The 16990-nt window shown below is 46.4% G+C and overlaps 1 protein-coding gene across 1 annotated transcript in view; it reads right to left on the reverse strand.

Annotated features, from left to right (window-relative positions):
* The window catches only part of CCDC9B (coiled-coil domain containing 9B), a 126470-nt gene that overhangs the window by 2165 nt on the left and 107315 nt on the right, over positions 1 to 16990 (reverse strand). The window contains exon 11 of the mRNA XM_060262346.1: positions 4994 to 5051. Within this exon, the coding sequence (XP_060118329.1) occupies positions 4994 to 5051 (58 nt within the window). The remainder of the gene's footprint in view (positions 1 to 4993; positions 5052 to 16990) is intronic.

The following is a 16990-nucleotide window of genomic DNA, read 5'->3' on the forward strand; positions in this document are numbered from 1 at the left end:
ACACAGTTTAATAGTCTCAGTGAGCCATTTTGAAAGCCGCTGAGATGAGATTCTGGAACTTAACTTAGGAGCAGCATAAGAAACAAAAAGATGCTGGTCCTTACGAAAACTCTTGGAGCGACCCAAATAAAATAATAAGGCACACTTAACATCTAGAGCATGCAACCTACGTTCCTCATCCGAGGAAAGTGTAGGATAAAAGGTGGGCAACCAAACCTCCAAGTTAAGGTGAAACTGAGAAACCACCTTGGGGAGAAAGGAAATATCAGGAGCTAAGAACACTCCAGATGCCTGAAAAACTAGATATGGGTAGTCACAACGCATAGCCGTGAGCTCCCCTGCACGGCGTGCTGATGTGATGGCTACCAAAAAAGCAGTCTTCCAAGATAGAAGCTGTAACGAGCATGTGGCCATTGGGCTCAAAAGGACGCCGAGTCAGCCTGTCCAACACTAAAGTCAAATCCCACAACTGTGGGGGTGATCTCGAAGGAGGATGAAGCCTAAGCAAACCCTTCAAAATCTCTTAGAATGAGGGTGTGCAAAAACTGAATGTCCCTCAACTGGTTCATGGAACGCAGATATTGTTGCCAGATAAACTTTAATGGAAGAAAAAACAAGGCCAGCATCCACCAGAGATAACAAAAATTCAAAAATCACTGATAGTCCCACCCTTTGGGGTGAAACTGTAGGATCAACTAGAAACTGAAGAAACTTACGCTACTTCCTATCATAGGAAGTGTGGATAGACAGCTTCCTGCTATTCAGGAAAACGTATTGCACTCTGCTGGAGAACTCACAGGGTCGATGAACCACGCTGTCAGCTTCAGGTGGGGCACGTTGTGATGGAATACATGACCATCCTGAGCTGATAGAAAATCCGGTTCCACCAGAAACTGGTAGAAAACCCTCCTCGCCAGTTGGAGCAAGATCGGGAACCAGTTCTGCCGAGGCCACCAGGGAGTCACCAGAATGCAGCATGGTCACTCTCTTGCGATCTTGTTGACAACTCTTGTCAACAGTGGCAGAGGTGGGAACAGATATAGGAACAGACCTTCCCACGGGAATAGTAGACCATCTCCCAACGACTCTGGATCCGTGCCCCCTCTGGAACAAAACAGAGGACACTTCTGGTTCTTGGTTGTGGCAAACACGTCCACCTGAGGATACCCCCAGAGTTGAAACATGGGTTGAAGAAAGCACCACTGTATCTTCCACTCGTGCGGGGAAGATGCACACCTGCTTAGCGAGTCTGCTCGCAGATTGAGCACCCCTGGGAGGTGCGCAGCCTTCACAAAGATGTCGTGGTCCAGGCACTCTGATCATAGTTCCAGTGCCAGCGCACAGAGCCGTCGAGAGACTGTCCCTCCCTGCCTGTTGATGTAGCACAGGGCAGTAGTATTGTCTGTTAGCAGAGCAACAACCTTCCCCGCCACCATGGGGTGGAAGGATCAAAGAGCAAAGTGAACTGCCAGCAGTTCCAGGTAATTTATATGACAGTGAGTCAATTGGGAAGGCCAAGGGCCCCCCACACACAGAGCGTCCATGTGAGCCCCCCAACCCCACAAAGACGTATCTGTTGTGATCATCACTGTTGGTGCAGGTAGGTGGAAGGGAGCTCCCTGACAAATGTTGTCCTTTGATTTCCACCACTGCAGTGTTCGAAGTGTCACAGGTAGAATTACAAACCTCTTTCGAGGTGAGTCTCTTAACAGCCGAAACTGACAAAGAAACCAAAGTTGTAAGCCTCTCATCGCAAAGAGCAGCACGCTTGTAGTCGCTGCCATCAGCCCCAGCATCCACTGCAGCTGCTGCATCATGCCCCACTTTCGACTCTGCAGAAGTTTGACAAGGTTGATAATGTCCATCGCTTTCTGCTGAGGCAGAAAAGTGCAATGAAGTTTCGTATCCAGCAAAGCCCCTATGAACTGAACTGTCTGTGATGGAGTAAGATGTTATTTCTCCAAATTGACCTGCAGACCTAAGGTGTGAAGACGAAGAGTAGTGGCAATATGGTCTGACAAACTCGCCTTCGACTCCGCCACAAGGAGCCAATCATCGATGTATGGAAAGACAATTATCCCTTGAAGCCGGAGATGAGCAGCCACAACGCTCATCATCTTCGTGAACACCCGAGGTGCAGTGGACAGACCGAACGGAAGGGCCTTGAACTGGAAGTGTTGAGAACCTACTGCAAACCAAAGGAAACATCTGAATGCAGGATGGATCCTGACGTGGAAGTAGGCATCCTTGAGGTCCAGCGTTGCCATCCAGTCCCCTTGGTTGCCGAGGGGCAGAATTGTTTGCAGAGTGGACACTCTGAACTTCTGGTACAGAATAAACTTGTTCAGATTCTGAAGGTCCATGATTGGTCTCAGACCCCCATCCCGCTTGGGAATCAGGAAGTAACGAGAGTAGAAGCCTCCTGTCCTGGCCTCCACCGAGACTCATTCTATGGCTTGTTTCTGTAGGAGGTTGCTCACCTCCGCCAGCAGAGGTGAGGAAGGGTGTGTGGTGATTACCACAATTGGTTCAGAATCTGAGCAAAATCTATTTTGTAGCCTTCCGTGACGATGGAAAGCGCTCACCTGTCCATAGAGATAGACTCCCAGGCCAACAGGAATGGGCGGAGGCGGATAGATGAAGAAGACGTGGGGACGGTGACGTGTGCTACCAGAAAGTCAAAGGCCCTGCTTTTGGGGGCGAGCGCCCTTGGACTTGCCAGTGGTCTGTGCTGAAGCATATCGGTTTCTATTGTTCCCCCTGTACCTACTCTCAGGTTGGGCAGAGCAAGGTCTCCACTGCTGTTCCGGGGAGAACTTTTGATATGGTTTCTTGGACCAAAGTTTGTGCCACTGTTTTGGTTTAGCAGCTCTGGAAGACACCGGGACACCCAGGTTCCTGGAGGTTTTTATGCTTTTATCCATTTCCTGGAGAGCATTGTCAGTGGTCGAGCTGTAGAGGCCTTCACCCTTGAAGGGCAGATCTTTCACGAAAGCCCTGGTATCTTGCTGGAGGGCCGTTGACCTAAGCCAGGAGTGGCAGCGGAGGCAGACGGCTGATGTGATTGTCTTCGCTGATGCTCTGACGGGTGACCGGATCAACACTGACGACCTTGGCTGGACTTCCTCCACCACTACGCTGCATCTCTTCATTCATTCACATTTTATTTATATCCCACCCTCCCCGCCGGAGCAGGCTCAGGCCGTCTTTCAGGCGGGACGGACATCGATGCTGAGGGACGCTGCCTAGAATGCTGTGAGAGCCTCGACATATGGGATGCCTCTGATTGCTGATCCCAATCTGCAAAATCACGGGGGGTACCATTGGTATGGCGGGTAAGGGTAAGCATAGGGAGAGGGCCACTGGTGCTGATCCCATGGTGGCAGCGGTGGGAAGTGGCGAGCTATGGTAGATGGCTCCAGCTCTCTTCGACCTCTCGCCTGATCCAGCGGTGACACCTCAACCTCCGAGACAGAGTCGCTCTCACTCCGATGCCTCGACCCAGAAGAGTGGGATCACTGAGTAAGGTCGATCTCTTGCTCCGATGCCGATAGACGCAACTGCTGCGAAGCACTGCCTCTCGACACTGAAGGGCTACGATCTTCCTAGGTGGAGCGGCTGACATCGATTTCCAAGCATCATGAGAAGGGGAAGGAGTGTGAGACGATCTCTTCTTCCGCTTCTCCTTGGACTTCACCTTCTTCGGTGTGGATGATCGGGTCCCAGAATCATCCCGACGTTTCTTAGCTGGGGTGTCTACTGACCCTTCAAATGGTCGTTTTGTGGAACGCCCGCGCTCAACCTGCATCTCGGTCCTTATCGGAGATGTATCGGCGATGTGACCGTCAGGGCCGCGGCCTCTCACATTGGTACCAACGGGCCTGATGCCATCTTCTGAGGATGAAGTGCCGATTCCACCAACGTGGCCAAAAGTCTCGCTGCACGATTCTTGTGCGTTTGTTTGGAGAAACTCAAGCAGTGCAAGCAAGAATCAACATGATGTCCCTCACCCAAACAGAGGAGACAGAGGGAGTGGCCATCAGGAGGGGCAATTTTCTTTCCACAGGAACGGCACCTCTTAAAAAAAACCCAATGCCTTTCCATAGTCGCCCAGGAAAAACCCACACAGGAAAAACTCTGAGGGGAAAAATGGGGCCCCGAAGTGCAAAGTCCAACAAATTTTTTTTCAACAGCACTAACTATCTAACAACTAACTAACTAACTACACTAAGAAAACAACAAACGGGCTATATACAACAAGAAGAATAATCCGAAGATTACTTTACCGACCGAGGACACGAAAGGAGATCCTCTCAGCGTAGCAATCAGAAAGGAACTGGCGGGATCCTTGCACTGGCGCTGGTAAGCATGCACACTGGGACGCCTGCGCATGCCCGTTGGTGCCAAGCGCAAAAAAATCCCGGGCTTTTTAGGTACCAATTCGGGGATCGGCGCAGGCTCTCTATCCCATGAGTGTGAAGCACAGAGACCATGAAGAAGATGCCCTTTAGTTCCACAAGAAATCTTTGTCTGCTCTTCCGTTCACGTACCAGTAACTCTACCATCCTACCTACCTTTCCAACATATTGTAACTTTAACACTTCAATATCTTTTTAAAAAGCCTTCTCAGGTTCTATATTGAGCCACATTTGGTTGTGAGGCCATGGGGACAGACTCCTGCCCTATTGCTTGATCTCTCATACTGCTCTCATCACATATGTATCCCAGATCTATGAATAAATGGTTCCTCTCACATGTCCCCCTCCTTCTTGGAGCCTAGTGACAGTGATGGGGCATAAAGGCCTTATAGAAACTGACTGCAAATCTACCTGTGCCTTCTAGTTTGGCCCTTGGTGACTATGAGAAAATAAAAAGGTATGGTAGTGCTGCTAGAGAAATAATGCAAAGTACAACACTATGGTTTTTAGTTTTATGAGACATTTGTGTTACCAAACTTGTTTCAAACATCTAAACAGATATTCCATAGCCTCACCTGGTTATCCAAATCATCTTTTACAAAGGGCAGTTCTTCAGCTTCTTTGACATCCCATCTTTAAAGCAATACACAAAATAAATGGTTGTCAGTTCTTCAGATAAAAGTTAATTGTAAAAACATCTGCCTGATGGCTTACAACAATTAATTTTAAACAATAATACAAACCAATCAGAAAACAACCATATAATATTAAAATAAGGACAAAAACTGCAACAGGAAAAAGGACAAAACTTAAATAAGAGACTTCAAAATCTTTCTGTAGAAAAACTGGTTTATCTAACCTCAGATTGCTATGGGAATTTTTGTATTCTACTTGTACTCTACCTGCTTTTTTAGCCCAAGGAATTATTATTCTCATAGAGAAGAGGATTTATTTTAAGTTTAGGAGAACAGAGGTATCGTCAGCTAAGAAAAGTTATTGCTTTGTTGCCCGTACTTTTTTCTTCTTGGTTCAACAGCCCAAAGATGTCAAGAGCAGCCTATCTTGTGCTAGGACCTGAGGGCCAAAACGAAACATGACAGTGTCTACGGGTTCGACCTATGGATGCCACCACAATTTTAAAAACTAATGAGATGATTTTTAAAAAATGCCAAAAGACCCCATTCCTGATTGGGTTCACAGTGTAGTGGAATGAGGTGCTCTTGCCCCCCTCTCCCCCATACCTTTTTCAAGTGCCAAAACTTGAAAATCATATTTAGAAAAGCCTAATTACAGCCTCCCTTTCCCCCTACGGTGGTGACTTGTTGGTGAAGCTGAGATTTTAAAAACATTTTAAAACTCTAATGGATTTTAAGGTGGTAAGAGAATGTATTGCTATCACTGGTGAGCATTTGACCTAATCATTCACCATATTTCTAATGTGTGCAAAATGAGACACCATAAGCCGAGATGAAAGAGGAAGAAGAAAAGAGCTCTTTGGCCATCTGAATTTTCTCTTGTATCCTAATTCAGTTATGGGAACCTCAACCATAGAAGAATAGTACGGGGGGGATGCCAAGGAAAAATATCTCTCCTCTACAACCATCCTGAGTTGTGGGACAAACCCCCCTTCCATCTGTACGGCCCCTCCATTGGAGGGCCTCCAATCTGCCTCCTTTGATCACCGCCAAACCAGGTGGTCCTCTGGTCCCCCTCAAACAAAAAATGCTGCTTCAGGCCCCACCAAACATGAAATCCTGGCTAGGGCTCTGAGGAGGAGATTGTATTTATTCCCCAACCTTCACTACCTGAAGGAGTCTCAGAGCAGTTTATAATCTTCCTTCCCTTTCCCTTCCCCTCCCCACAACAGACACTCTATGAGGTAGGTGCAGCTGAGAGAGCAATGACAGAAACTGCTCTTGAGCAGAACAGCTCTTAGAGAACTTGTGACTGACTCAAGGTCACATCAGCAGGTGCATGTGGAGGAGTGGGGAATCAAACCTGATTCTCCCAGATAAGAGTCCATGCACTTAAGTACTACACCAAACTGGAAAGTGCCAGAATGCTGGAAGTTTAGTAATACTTCCTCTGCTTCCATAGTCAGGTGAGTTTTTTGCACTCAGAAATTCCTTTCTCTTCCTAATGGCTGTTATTTTGTATGCATTACTAATGTTCTAAATGAATTTCTTCTCTTGTTTTTCAGTACTTCAGCAGATCTTGAAAGAGACTGAGGGTCTGTTACACAGTAGGATTAATTGGCCAATACCATTTCCAATCCCTACCATATTTCTACACATCTGAGTGCTGAGCCATGCACTACTTGTGTGTTCCCAAGATTGAGCTACCAGTTGCTTAATATAAATTGAGGGCCCTATTGACAGGCTAGCTGTAGTCTGCTAGTAATCAAAGTGACTGTAGGCTTGCTACACACAACCAAACCATTGTTGCTGGCAGCATAAAGAAAGATCTTCCCGTTACAAGATTTTCTCTGAGGATCCTCAGACTGCACTCATTGCAGGTAGGTCATATTTCACAACCACCAAGAGAGGGGAAGAGAAACTAAACCAACTAGGAGGTTTTTTCTTGGTTGGGTCATATTTTACCGTTGTCAGCAATATGCACTGGCACAGTCCAGGAAAAGTTTTACCACCCCACTTTCTATCAGAACGAATTAGACCTTATCAAGGCAGATTATTACTGAATGATAGAGAGGCCAGGCTCCCGGTGAGACCTGAGGATCCCCCAGAATTACAGCTCATCTCCAGACCATAGAGATCAGTTCCCTTGGAGAAAATGGATACTTTGGAGGATGGACTCTATGGCATTGTACCCTACTGAGGGCCATGTCCTCCCTAGGATCCACCCTCAAATTTCCATGAGTTTCCCAACCTAGTTGTGAAAAACCCACCCACCCCACCCCCCGCCAGTGGCCAGCAGGGACCTAGCAACCCTACTGAACAATGACATCCCACCATAGTTAGATTTGAGTCCAGTAGTACCTTAGAGATCAACAAGAGTTTCAGAGGACAAGCTTTCAAGTCAAAGCTCCCTTTATCAGACACGGTAGAGTAGAAAACAAGGTCTGAGTCCTTTTATTCGAGTCCAAAAGTGAGACGGCTATTGTAAAGAATGCCTGTAAAGAATGCACAGGTACTATGCAAATTATAATCAGCTTGATTAGAGCAGAGAGGAAATGCTTGGGGGCAGAACATTAGTATCTGTAGTGAGATAAAAACCCTATGTCCCAATTGAGCTCAGGGGGTCCTGAACCTGTGAATTAACTCGAGTTCAGCAATCTCATGTTTCAATTTCCCTTTGAAATTTCTTTGACTCTCAAAAGCTTATACCCTGAAATTGTTGTTGATTTCTAAGGCGCTACTGGACTCAAATCTAACTCTTTTACTGCAGACCAACATGCCTACCCTCTGAAATACAATGTGCCACCTTAAGTGTAACAATAACAAATAAATAGATATCCAAGAAATTGTGCCCAAACTTATTAAAAGCTGGAACAAACTAGGACACAGAAGAGAGTGGAGTATCTGAAGTAGGGTTTCATATGTTCCTAAGGGGAAGGTCCTAGTGAAAAACAAGCCCTGCAATGGAAGATGCTTCATTGTCTAACCAGCAACAATCAATGAGTATATAGGAGATTAACTGCCACCATTTCATTGAATGTGATGTTGAGGAAGAGGGCTTCTATAAGAGATATCAGTACATCCCCCTTTTGGTTTGTTTTTTAAAAAAATCAGCAGAGATTACAAGGGAGGAGTTAAAGCCTCTCTTTGCAACTATTTATTTCTGCCCTGTTGTTCGAGAATTCTAGCCATAATAGGGTCACCAATGTCCTAGAGAAAAGGGCCCTGTCTTAATGGGATGTTATTTACCAGGGGATTTTGTTTACCTCCATGCAAAGAAAAGTTTCAATTGCCCTCTTCCACATACTAAGCCTCTATTAAGGGACAGGACATTTCTTTCCAGTCCAATTGGCAACTGTAGCCATAAATCATCTCAGTCCTCACAACAATCTCTGTTCTAAAGATACTCAAATTATCCAGATCCAACTCAGTGTTTCTACACAGAGCACCTACATAACATATATATCTTAATTCCAGAGGCAAATAGTCTATGCCAATCTTCATATTGGTGTAGCCAATCTTTAGAAATCTCATTGTTTAAACACCGAATATAATATATGCATAAAATACAACTTTTGTTCCAAGCACTTTTCCATTTGATATGTCCCATTCTCTGTACATCTCTCTGCCACAGCATGGAAACTTCTGTACTAAGAACAACAATATTGTTGGACGTAGATTCAGATTTGCATTAGAACATGGACAGAGTGCCAAATAGAATTGCACTAATTTTGATCATTTGCACTAACCTGCCTTAACAAAGTATTATATATGTGTTCAAAGTATTATATTTGCAGTATTATATTTGCTGAGCTCACCTTAAAAGTATTATAGGACGTTTTCTATTATTTTGGTTCCAAAGTCCTAACAAAGAACAATGGGCTACTGTTAGAATCTTTGCTAAGCATTTTAGATATGAGAGGAAGTCTCTTCTTTAGCAGAGACTTGTTATCTTCATTTTGTTCTGTAAACATCTTTTGGTGGAAAGTAAGCTATCTTTTCTGCCTCCAGGAGTCCCCGGGAGCTTATCTCTTGGAGAAGGTCAAATCCCTCTGCTACAGCAGAAGCTCTGTGCTTGCTCATCCTGGAATTGGGCCAGAAGGCCTACACTGGAGTCGAACAGGGAAGGGGGAGAAACCGCAAATATGAAGAATGGTGAAGTGGGGCATGGGGGTCCAGATTAGCGGCCCCCGGGTGATATCTATTCATCTTTCACTTCAAAGTTGGGATATGGGACTTATTTGACCAATGAATGTAATCAGGATGTCAAAGGCGAAGACTGGTGTAGCCAATCTGTGAGTCGGCCTTTGTTTACAGAAAGGTATAAGATGTTGTAACTATGGGGAAGAATTTTGAAGGAGAACGGAGAAGGGGGTGAAGGGTTTGTTTCTCCTTCCCACATTCAATGTGAAAAAAAGCAATAAAAGGAATCTGCACATCAGCTCTTCTGTGCCTCTGTCATTTGGAAAGCCCCTTGATTGGAGAGGAGGGGGGTTTTGTCCATTTGCTACAATATAGTCCAGTATTCCAGATTATGATCTGAAGCTACATGATGCAGACCCCCTTTGCTGAATCTGGCCAGCATCCAGATGGGAGATCTGGAAAACTAAGTATGTTTTCTTAAGTTCCATGATGGAACAAAGGTGGAATAAACAGAAAATAAACAAACATTTCACAAGCAGAGATAACGCTGTAAGTGATAATTAGTGCATACCTTTCCTACTATCAGAGACCCTGTACATTCACAACTGTTATATAACAGTTTATTGTATTTCTTTAACAGAAAGGAACAAAACTAACAATTCAATGTATATATTATAGTTTATATTAAATAATATTAGCTTAATAATAGGCAGGTTCAGCTCTTCCTGGCAAGCAGGAAGGCAGAAGTGAGCATGTGTTGAATTTCTGCCTATCATAGAACTGCTCAAGCCACAAACACTCTACTCATCCTTAGACATGCATCATGTCCTTTGAGTGTCCAGACTATATCATAGATACAATTTTTACACCTATCAGGTACAACAGTATCATTCATTGGTATTGCAGACTTAATGTGTGGGGAGAGAACTAAGGTACTTCTGGGACCGCCTCTCCCAGTATGCCCCTGGAAGAGCACTGTGCTCAGGGAACAAAAACTTACTGGTGGTCCCTAGCTGAGAGAGAGCTGGCTGTCCTCAACTAGGGCCAGGGCTTTTTTGGCCCTGGCCCCCACCTGACAGAACTCTATGCCAGAGAACATCCATGTCCTACAGCAGGGGTGGGGAACCTTTTTTCTGCTAAGGGCCATATGGATATTTATAATACCATTCGTGGGCCATAAAAAATTATCAACTTAAAAAACAGTGCTCTGCTGACGGAGAATGATTCAGGCCAGCAAGATTAATGCAAATAATTGTTTTTCCATTTGAAGTCATGGGGAGAGCCTAATCTGGCGCACACACACACCAACCCCAGCCCGCCACCCTAGGCAAATGCATAGGGCCAAGGGGGGGATTTCCTGTTAATTTATTTCACCGACACCTGCGTGTTGGTTCCTGTTTTCAGGTCACTGATGTGTGACTATTTTTATAATTATTTTAACACTGTCAGTTTCCACCCATCTATTCCTGTCATGTGTTTACATCACTATATTATCTCCTTGTGTGTGTTGGCAGATAGGCAGGTTAAAGTGGGTTGAAAGTGGAGTGGGGAGTAGGAGTGCTGCTCTCTCAGAGGCAATAGCTGTTGGTACAAGATCAGGGGCTGGATCCAGACTAAAGTTTTCATTAGCAGAAATTTGCCTACCTTTTTCATTCCACTGCAGCCCACTGACCTCCTCTAAATGCTGCTCTTGGGACACAGGGGACTCTGAGGAACAATGCTGTGAGGAAGGGTTTGTAGGTATTGATGGAAATAGCCAATTTAGTTTCCAGCTAACCCAAGGAGATCAGTTATAAGCTACTCTAAAACTGCCATTTTATTAGTGCCACCAGTGGACTGCATCTCTCCAGTAAAATTATGCCTTGAGGTCATAATGGCTTCCCTTTCTTAGCACTTGGCCAAGAGTCAGTTGTAGCCACACTAGAAGAAGAAGAGTAGTTTTTTATACATTGACCGTTTTTGCACACAGCTAACCTCACAGTCACGATCCTGTTCCCTCCGCAGCATCCGGTTGGATTTCGCACCATTTGCGCCGGAGTTACAGGAAGTGCCGCGACTTTTGCGCAGCAAACGTAAACCGCTAAAACCCAGTTTACGTTTGCTACGCAGAAGCTGCGACACTTCCTGTAACTCTGGCGTAGATGGTGGGAAATCCAACCGGATGCTGCAGAGGGAACAGGATTGTGACTGCGAGGTAAGCTGTGTGCGAAAATGGTAAGAGACTGATTTTGCACTAGGCTTCTTCCGGGTGGAGAGCCCTTTTGCTCCCGGCGCTTTTCTCAGTTTTCACACAAGCTGCTGTGGAGCTGCGAGCTGGGGCACCGCTTTCTTGCTGTAAGGAAGATCCTCTTACAAGCGGTTTCTGCTTGCCATAGGAGAGTGGCGTGCCAACTCCTAGCTCTGCAGCAGCTTGTGCGAAAATGAAGAAAAGCACCAGGGGCAAATGGGCTCTCCACCCAGGACAAGCTCTAGTGCAAAATCGGTATTTGTTTTTCTCTACCTAAAGGAGTTTCAAAGCAGCCTACAATCACATTACCTTCCTCTCTTCTGTGAGGTAAGTGGGGCAAAGAGAGTTCTGACTGACTGGCCCAAGTCCGCCCAGCAGGCTTCATGTGAAGAAGTGGGGAATCATGTGTTGAAGGAAGGCAATTTTCATTCTGCTGATGAAAATTATAGTCTGCATCGAGCCTCTGATCTTGTACCAGCAGCAGTTTTCCAGATCAGAGTCCATTGCTCTTAACCATTAAGCCATGTTGGCTCCCATTACACCACACTAGCCTTAAGTGTGGCTTTCTTTTGTGGCAGTGATAGAGAGAGAGCAGAGAACTGGATAACAGGAAAGTAATGGTGAGAGGAGGATCATCCAGGCAAGCTGCAATAGGGGGAAAATATTACTACTATTGTGACTACACTGCTTCCCCTAGGTGTTTTCCCTCCCCTGTCTTTGGTCCCAAACTGGAACATTGTTTTGGGAGCATTCAGATAGCATCATTCTCTAATCATTTGCTTTCCAGATTTTCTCCATCCTCAGTATAAAGGTAAAGGTAGTCTCCTGTGCAAGCACCAGCCGTTTCTGACTCTGGGATGACGTCACATCATGTCGTTTTCACAGCAGACTTTTTAATGGGGTGGTTTGCCATTGCCTTCCCCAGTCATCTACACTCCCCCCCACCAGCAAGTTGGGTACTCATTTTACCAACCTTGGAGGAATGGAAGGCTGAGTCAACCTTGAGCCAGCTACCTGAACCCAGCTTCTGCCAGGATCGAACTCAGGTCATGAGCAGAGAGTTTGGACTGCAGTACTGCAGCTTTACCACTCTGCGCTACTGGCCTCAGCATGCATTCATGGGCCTCAGTATGCATGGTTTCCTGCAATCTTTTCTGAAAGAATACAGTCTAAACTCATGCTGTCTGGTACAAGAAAGCACACATATTCAAAGATTTCCTTCTGTCTTGATCCTGCCATTTTTCTTGCCACACTATTAGTAGTTTTTTGAGGCCCTTGAAAGTGGTAATTAGCGCTATAACACTGATAGCAGTTGAAACGTTAAATTTAGATTTGTCTTTGTGTAAAGCATCAGTTTTTAGAGATTCATCAGTGTAGAATTAGCGACTTTACAAACACACAGTGCAATCCTAAACAGAGTTATACCCTTCTAAACCCTCTGTTTAAGTCTGGGCTGTTAGTTAAACTATACATATGTAATCTCATGGAATCCAGTGGACTCCAATAATGGGATCCAGTTAAGCTACCTCCTGAAGGTTTGGCTGAATCAACCTCTTCTAATTCATCCAGTGAGTTTGTGTCTAAGCAAGGATCTGAATTTGATTTCCCTAATCTAGGATTCTAGCTGTTGTAAAGATTATGGTTCATTGGCGGAGCATCTACCTTGCATGGAGAAGGCCCCAGGTTCAATCCATGGTAATCTCCAGTTAAAGGATGCTGCTCAGGGGCAAGGAGAGTTCTGACTGACTGGCCCAAGTCCGCCCAGCAGGCTGATCAGGTAGTTGGAATGGCAAAGACACCCTGGAGAGCACTGCCAGTTAGAGTAGGCCAGGGCTTTTTTTGTAGCAAGAACTCTTTTGCATATTAGGCCACACCCCTCTTATGTAGCCAATCCTCCAAGAGCTTACAAAGTCCTTATTACAGGGCTTACTGTAAGCTCCTGGAGTACTGGCTACATCAGGGGTGTGTGGCCTAATATGCAAAGGAGTTCCTGTTACAAAGAAAGCCCCGGGCAAAACCAATGTTGATAAATGACTGAGCTAACTCAGTACACGGCAGCTTCATGGGGCTTTCAAAAGAAATGTTGCTCCTCATTTAAAAAAAAAACTAACAGGGAGAGGAGTGAAGAAATAATCTATTATAAAGTTCCAGTGGAGCCTTGAAATACAAATACAGCCTAGGCTTGCCAGCCCCCAGGTCCCAGCAGGCGATCCCCTGGATTTGCAGGCTCCTCCTCACTGCTAAACAGCTGGCTGGTGGGGGAAAGCCCCACCCCAACAGCCACCATGTGCCTTTAAATCTATGTAGGCTTAAGCCTGCAGACTGCCTGTGTTTTGAACTGTGGTGTGCCTTTAAATCTGAACAAGAAGAAAGCTGACTGGGTGGGGCAAGAAGGCAGAGTCACTGAGTCTTCCTGGTGAATGTGTGAAGCATGTGAGAAAGGAAGAGAAGTGAGCAGAGTCCCTCTGGTTGTTTGGAAGAACACCCCCTAGGCGGCTCTGTTTTCTTTTTCCTGTTAGTCTGAAGTAGTTGGTTGAAATACAGCAGATGGTTACATTCAGGGCTTGTTTTGTAAGAAAAGCCTAGAAGGAACTCATTTGCATATTAGGCCACATCCCGTGACACCAAGCCAGCTGGAACTGCGTTCCTATGCATTCCTGCTCAGAAAAAGCTCTGGTTACATTCAGCAACTCCTGTGAGTAAATTGCCCCAGTGAGATCACAAAAGTGTGTGCCTGCTGTGTTTACTGTGGCTGTTTTGTGACAGTGTGTGTGTGCGTGTTCTCTTTCATTTAGTGGAACTGCAGCTGCTGGGGGATGAGAAAATGATGACTGTATTCAGAGGATGCTGCACTGCAGTATTATTTGTTTTAGGGAATGGGAAAGTCTCCCAGCTCCATCCCCAAAAGTCCCCAGATATTTTCTGAGTTGGACCTGGCAACCCTAATACAGCCACACTCTTCCCCTTTTCTAAAGCTCATTTATGCTGTACACATAGTACAACATGGCTTAACTGGGAGGAAAACAAAGTGAAAGAGGTCTAAAATCAGTTTACATTCTAACATAAACATTCCAGATGGATTAGACAAGCTCATTTACTGAAATGAGTACAAAAAATCGTGAGCCAGCAGCCTGCAGCGTAGCTGCTAGGCTGCGCCGGCTCTGTTTGCCTCCCTGGGAGGGAGGAGTCGGAGCTCGCCCGTTTGGGCACGCAATGTGGGAGGTGGGGCCAGCCGCTTTATCGGCTGGCTCCTGCTTCCCCCAGCAGTCTTTTGTCGATCGGCCCTCCCGCCCGCCCTGTCTGTTATGTAGGCTTTGCTGGTTGCCTCATTTGAGGAGCCGGATAGGAATTTTTTACGCCTCAGCTGATTGGCTGTTGCTGGGGTGTGTTTTTCGCCTACCCTGCATAGCAGTGCAGTGGATTGTGGAATTGGCTTAGGGATGGTGCCTTTAAATAGGTGGTCACTTTAGTTGGCAGGTTTTTGGGGTTTAGGACACTGCAGCTAGGGGAGGACTGCGAAGCATCCCCCTTTTGGGGAATTTGGGGTCTGGCATGAACAACCTTGGGGTTTGGAGACTCGGGTTGGAGATTGCAGACTGTCCAGGAGGCTTGGCTAGAGGGTGCCTTTCTGCCGAGACGTGCGTCTGGGTTTGGGCCCTCTGGTGCGGGCCTCCCTGCTGGGCCTGCCTGGAGGGAGCTGAGTTGCTCAGCTCCGGCTGGGGGGCTGGGTCTCTCGCCCGTTAATGGCAGGGGAGCGGTCGCGGTGACCCCTAGCCCTGGCCAGGCCGCTGGTGGGGTTCCCTTGCTGTTTATGCTGTTAATTAATAAAGTGGCCCAAATTTTATTCCAATGCATTGTGTCTGACTCTTCATTCCGACCTTGGGGGGCAAAATTCTCTCTCTCGGCTTGACTTTGCGAATGAAGATTTAAGAAAGGTGCAGTAGTCCACGTCTGCTGCAGGCTCGCTGGTGGCTGACAAGACCAAAGCGGGACAGGCAGGTCCGGCCACAGTGGCTGCAGGGAAAAGTCTGATTTGGGGTTGGTGCTGTAGCAGTACGATTCTTCCTCAATCTCCTTTTGTCCTCAAGACCAGCTATGTGTGCGTTCTCAAAGGAAGAGACAGCCTGCTGGATGGTGTGCCTCCATGCTTTGCGATCTGAGGCTAGGTCAGACCACTGGTGATGGTTAATGCAACAGGTACCAAGGGATTTCTTCAAGGAGTCCTTGTACCTCTTCTTTGGTGCCCCTCTATTTCGATGGCCGGTGGAAAGTTCCCAATACAGGGCAATCTTGGGAAGGCGGTGGTTTTCCATCCTGGAGATATTTCCTGCCCAGCGCAGCTGCGTCTTCAACAGCAATGCCTCGATGCTTGTAACCTCCGCCCGCTTGAGGACTTCAGTGTTGGTCACAAAGTCACTCCAGTGGATGTTGAGGATGGTGCGAAGGCAGCGCTGATGAAAGCGCTCAAGGAGTCGCAGGTGATGACGGTATAAAACCCACGATTTGGAGCCGTAGATGAGGGTTGTCATCACAACCACTTTGTAAACATTGATCTTTGTGCCTTTTTCAGATGCTTGTTGCTCCACACCCTTTTATGCAGTCGGCCAAATGCACGGTTTGCCTTTGCCAGTCTATTGTCAATCTCCTTGTTGATCTTGGCGTCTGAGGAGATGATGCACCCCAGGTAGCTGAACTGCTGGACTGTCTTCAAAACTGATTCACCCACAGTGATGCAAGGAGGGTGATAATCTTCCTGGGGTGCAGGCTGGTGGAGAACTTCTGTCTTCTTCAGACTAACTTCTAGGCCGAATAGCTTGGCAGCCTCTGCAAAGCAGGACGTCATATGCTGCAGAGCTGATACCGAGTGGGAGACAAGTGTAGCATCAACAGCAAACAGTAGCTCTCGGATGAGTTTTTCCATTGTCTTGGAGTGGGCCTTTAGTCGCCTCAGGTTGAACAGGCTGCCATCGATGCGATAGCGGATGTAGACACCATTGTCATCATCTAAATCTACTGTGGCTCTTTGAAGCATCATGCTAAAGAAGATCGTAAAGAGAGTTGGCGCGAGAACGCAGCCTTGCTTTACACCTGTGCCTATTGGGAAGGGCTCCGAGAGATCGTTGCAGTGTCTAACTTGGCCTCGCTGGTCTTCATGTAGCTGGATGACCATACTGAGGAACCTTGGGGGACATCCTAAATGTTCCAAGATTTGCCACAGGCCGTTCCTGCTAACAGTATCAAAAGCTTTGGTAAGGTTGACAAAAGTCACATATAGACCCTTGTTCTGTTCCCTGCATTTCTCTTGGAGCTGCCTAAGAACAAATACCATGTCGGTGGTGCTCCAGTTAGCTCTGAAGCCACACTGGCTCTCTGGGAGGAGTTCTTCTGCAATGGTGGGCACCAGTTAACAAAAAAAATAAATAAAAAATAAAAGCCAGGCTTTTTGGTTGAGGACAGTAACAGTTTATTATTTGGCTAACACCTCCCTTTTCCTAGCTCCCCTCCACACACACACCCAGCAGAATGCCCTGGCATTCCAAGATGTAGGGGGAAAAAAACTATTGGGT

The sequence above is a fragment of the Heteronotia binoei genome, chromosome 21 (genome assembly GCF_032191835.1).
Source record: "Heteronotia binoei isolate CCM8104 ecotype False Entrance Well chromosome 21, APGP_CSIRO_Hbin_v1, whole genome shotgun sequence".
Classification (NCBI taxonomy): domain Eukaryota; kingdom Metazoa; phylum Chordata; class Lepidosauria; order Squamata; family Gekkonidae; genus Heteronotia; species Heteronotia binoei.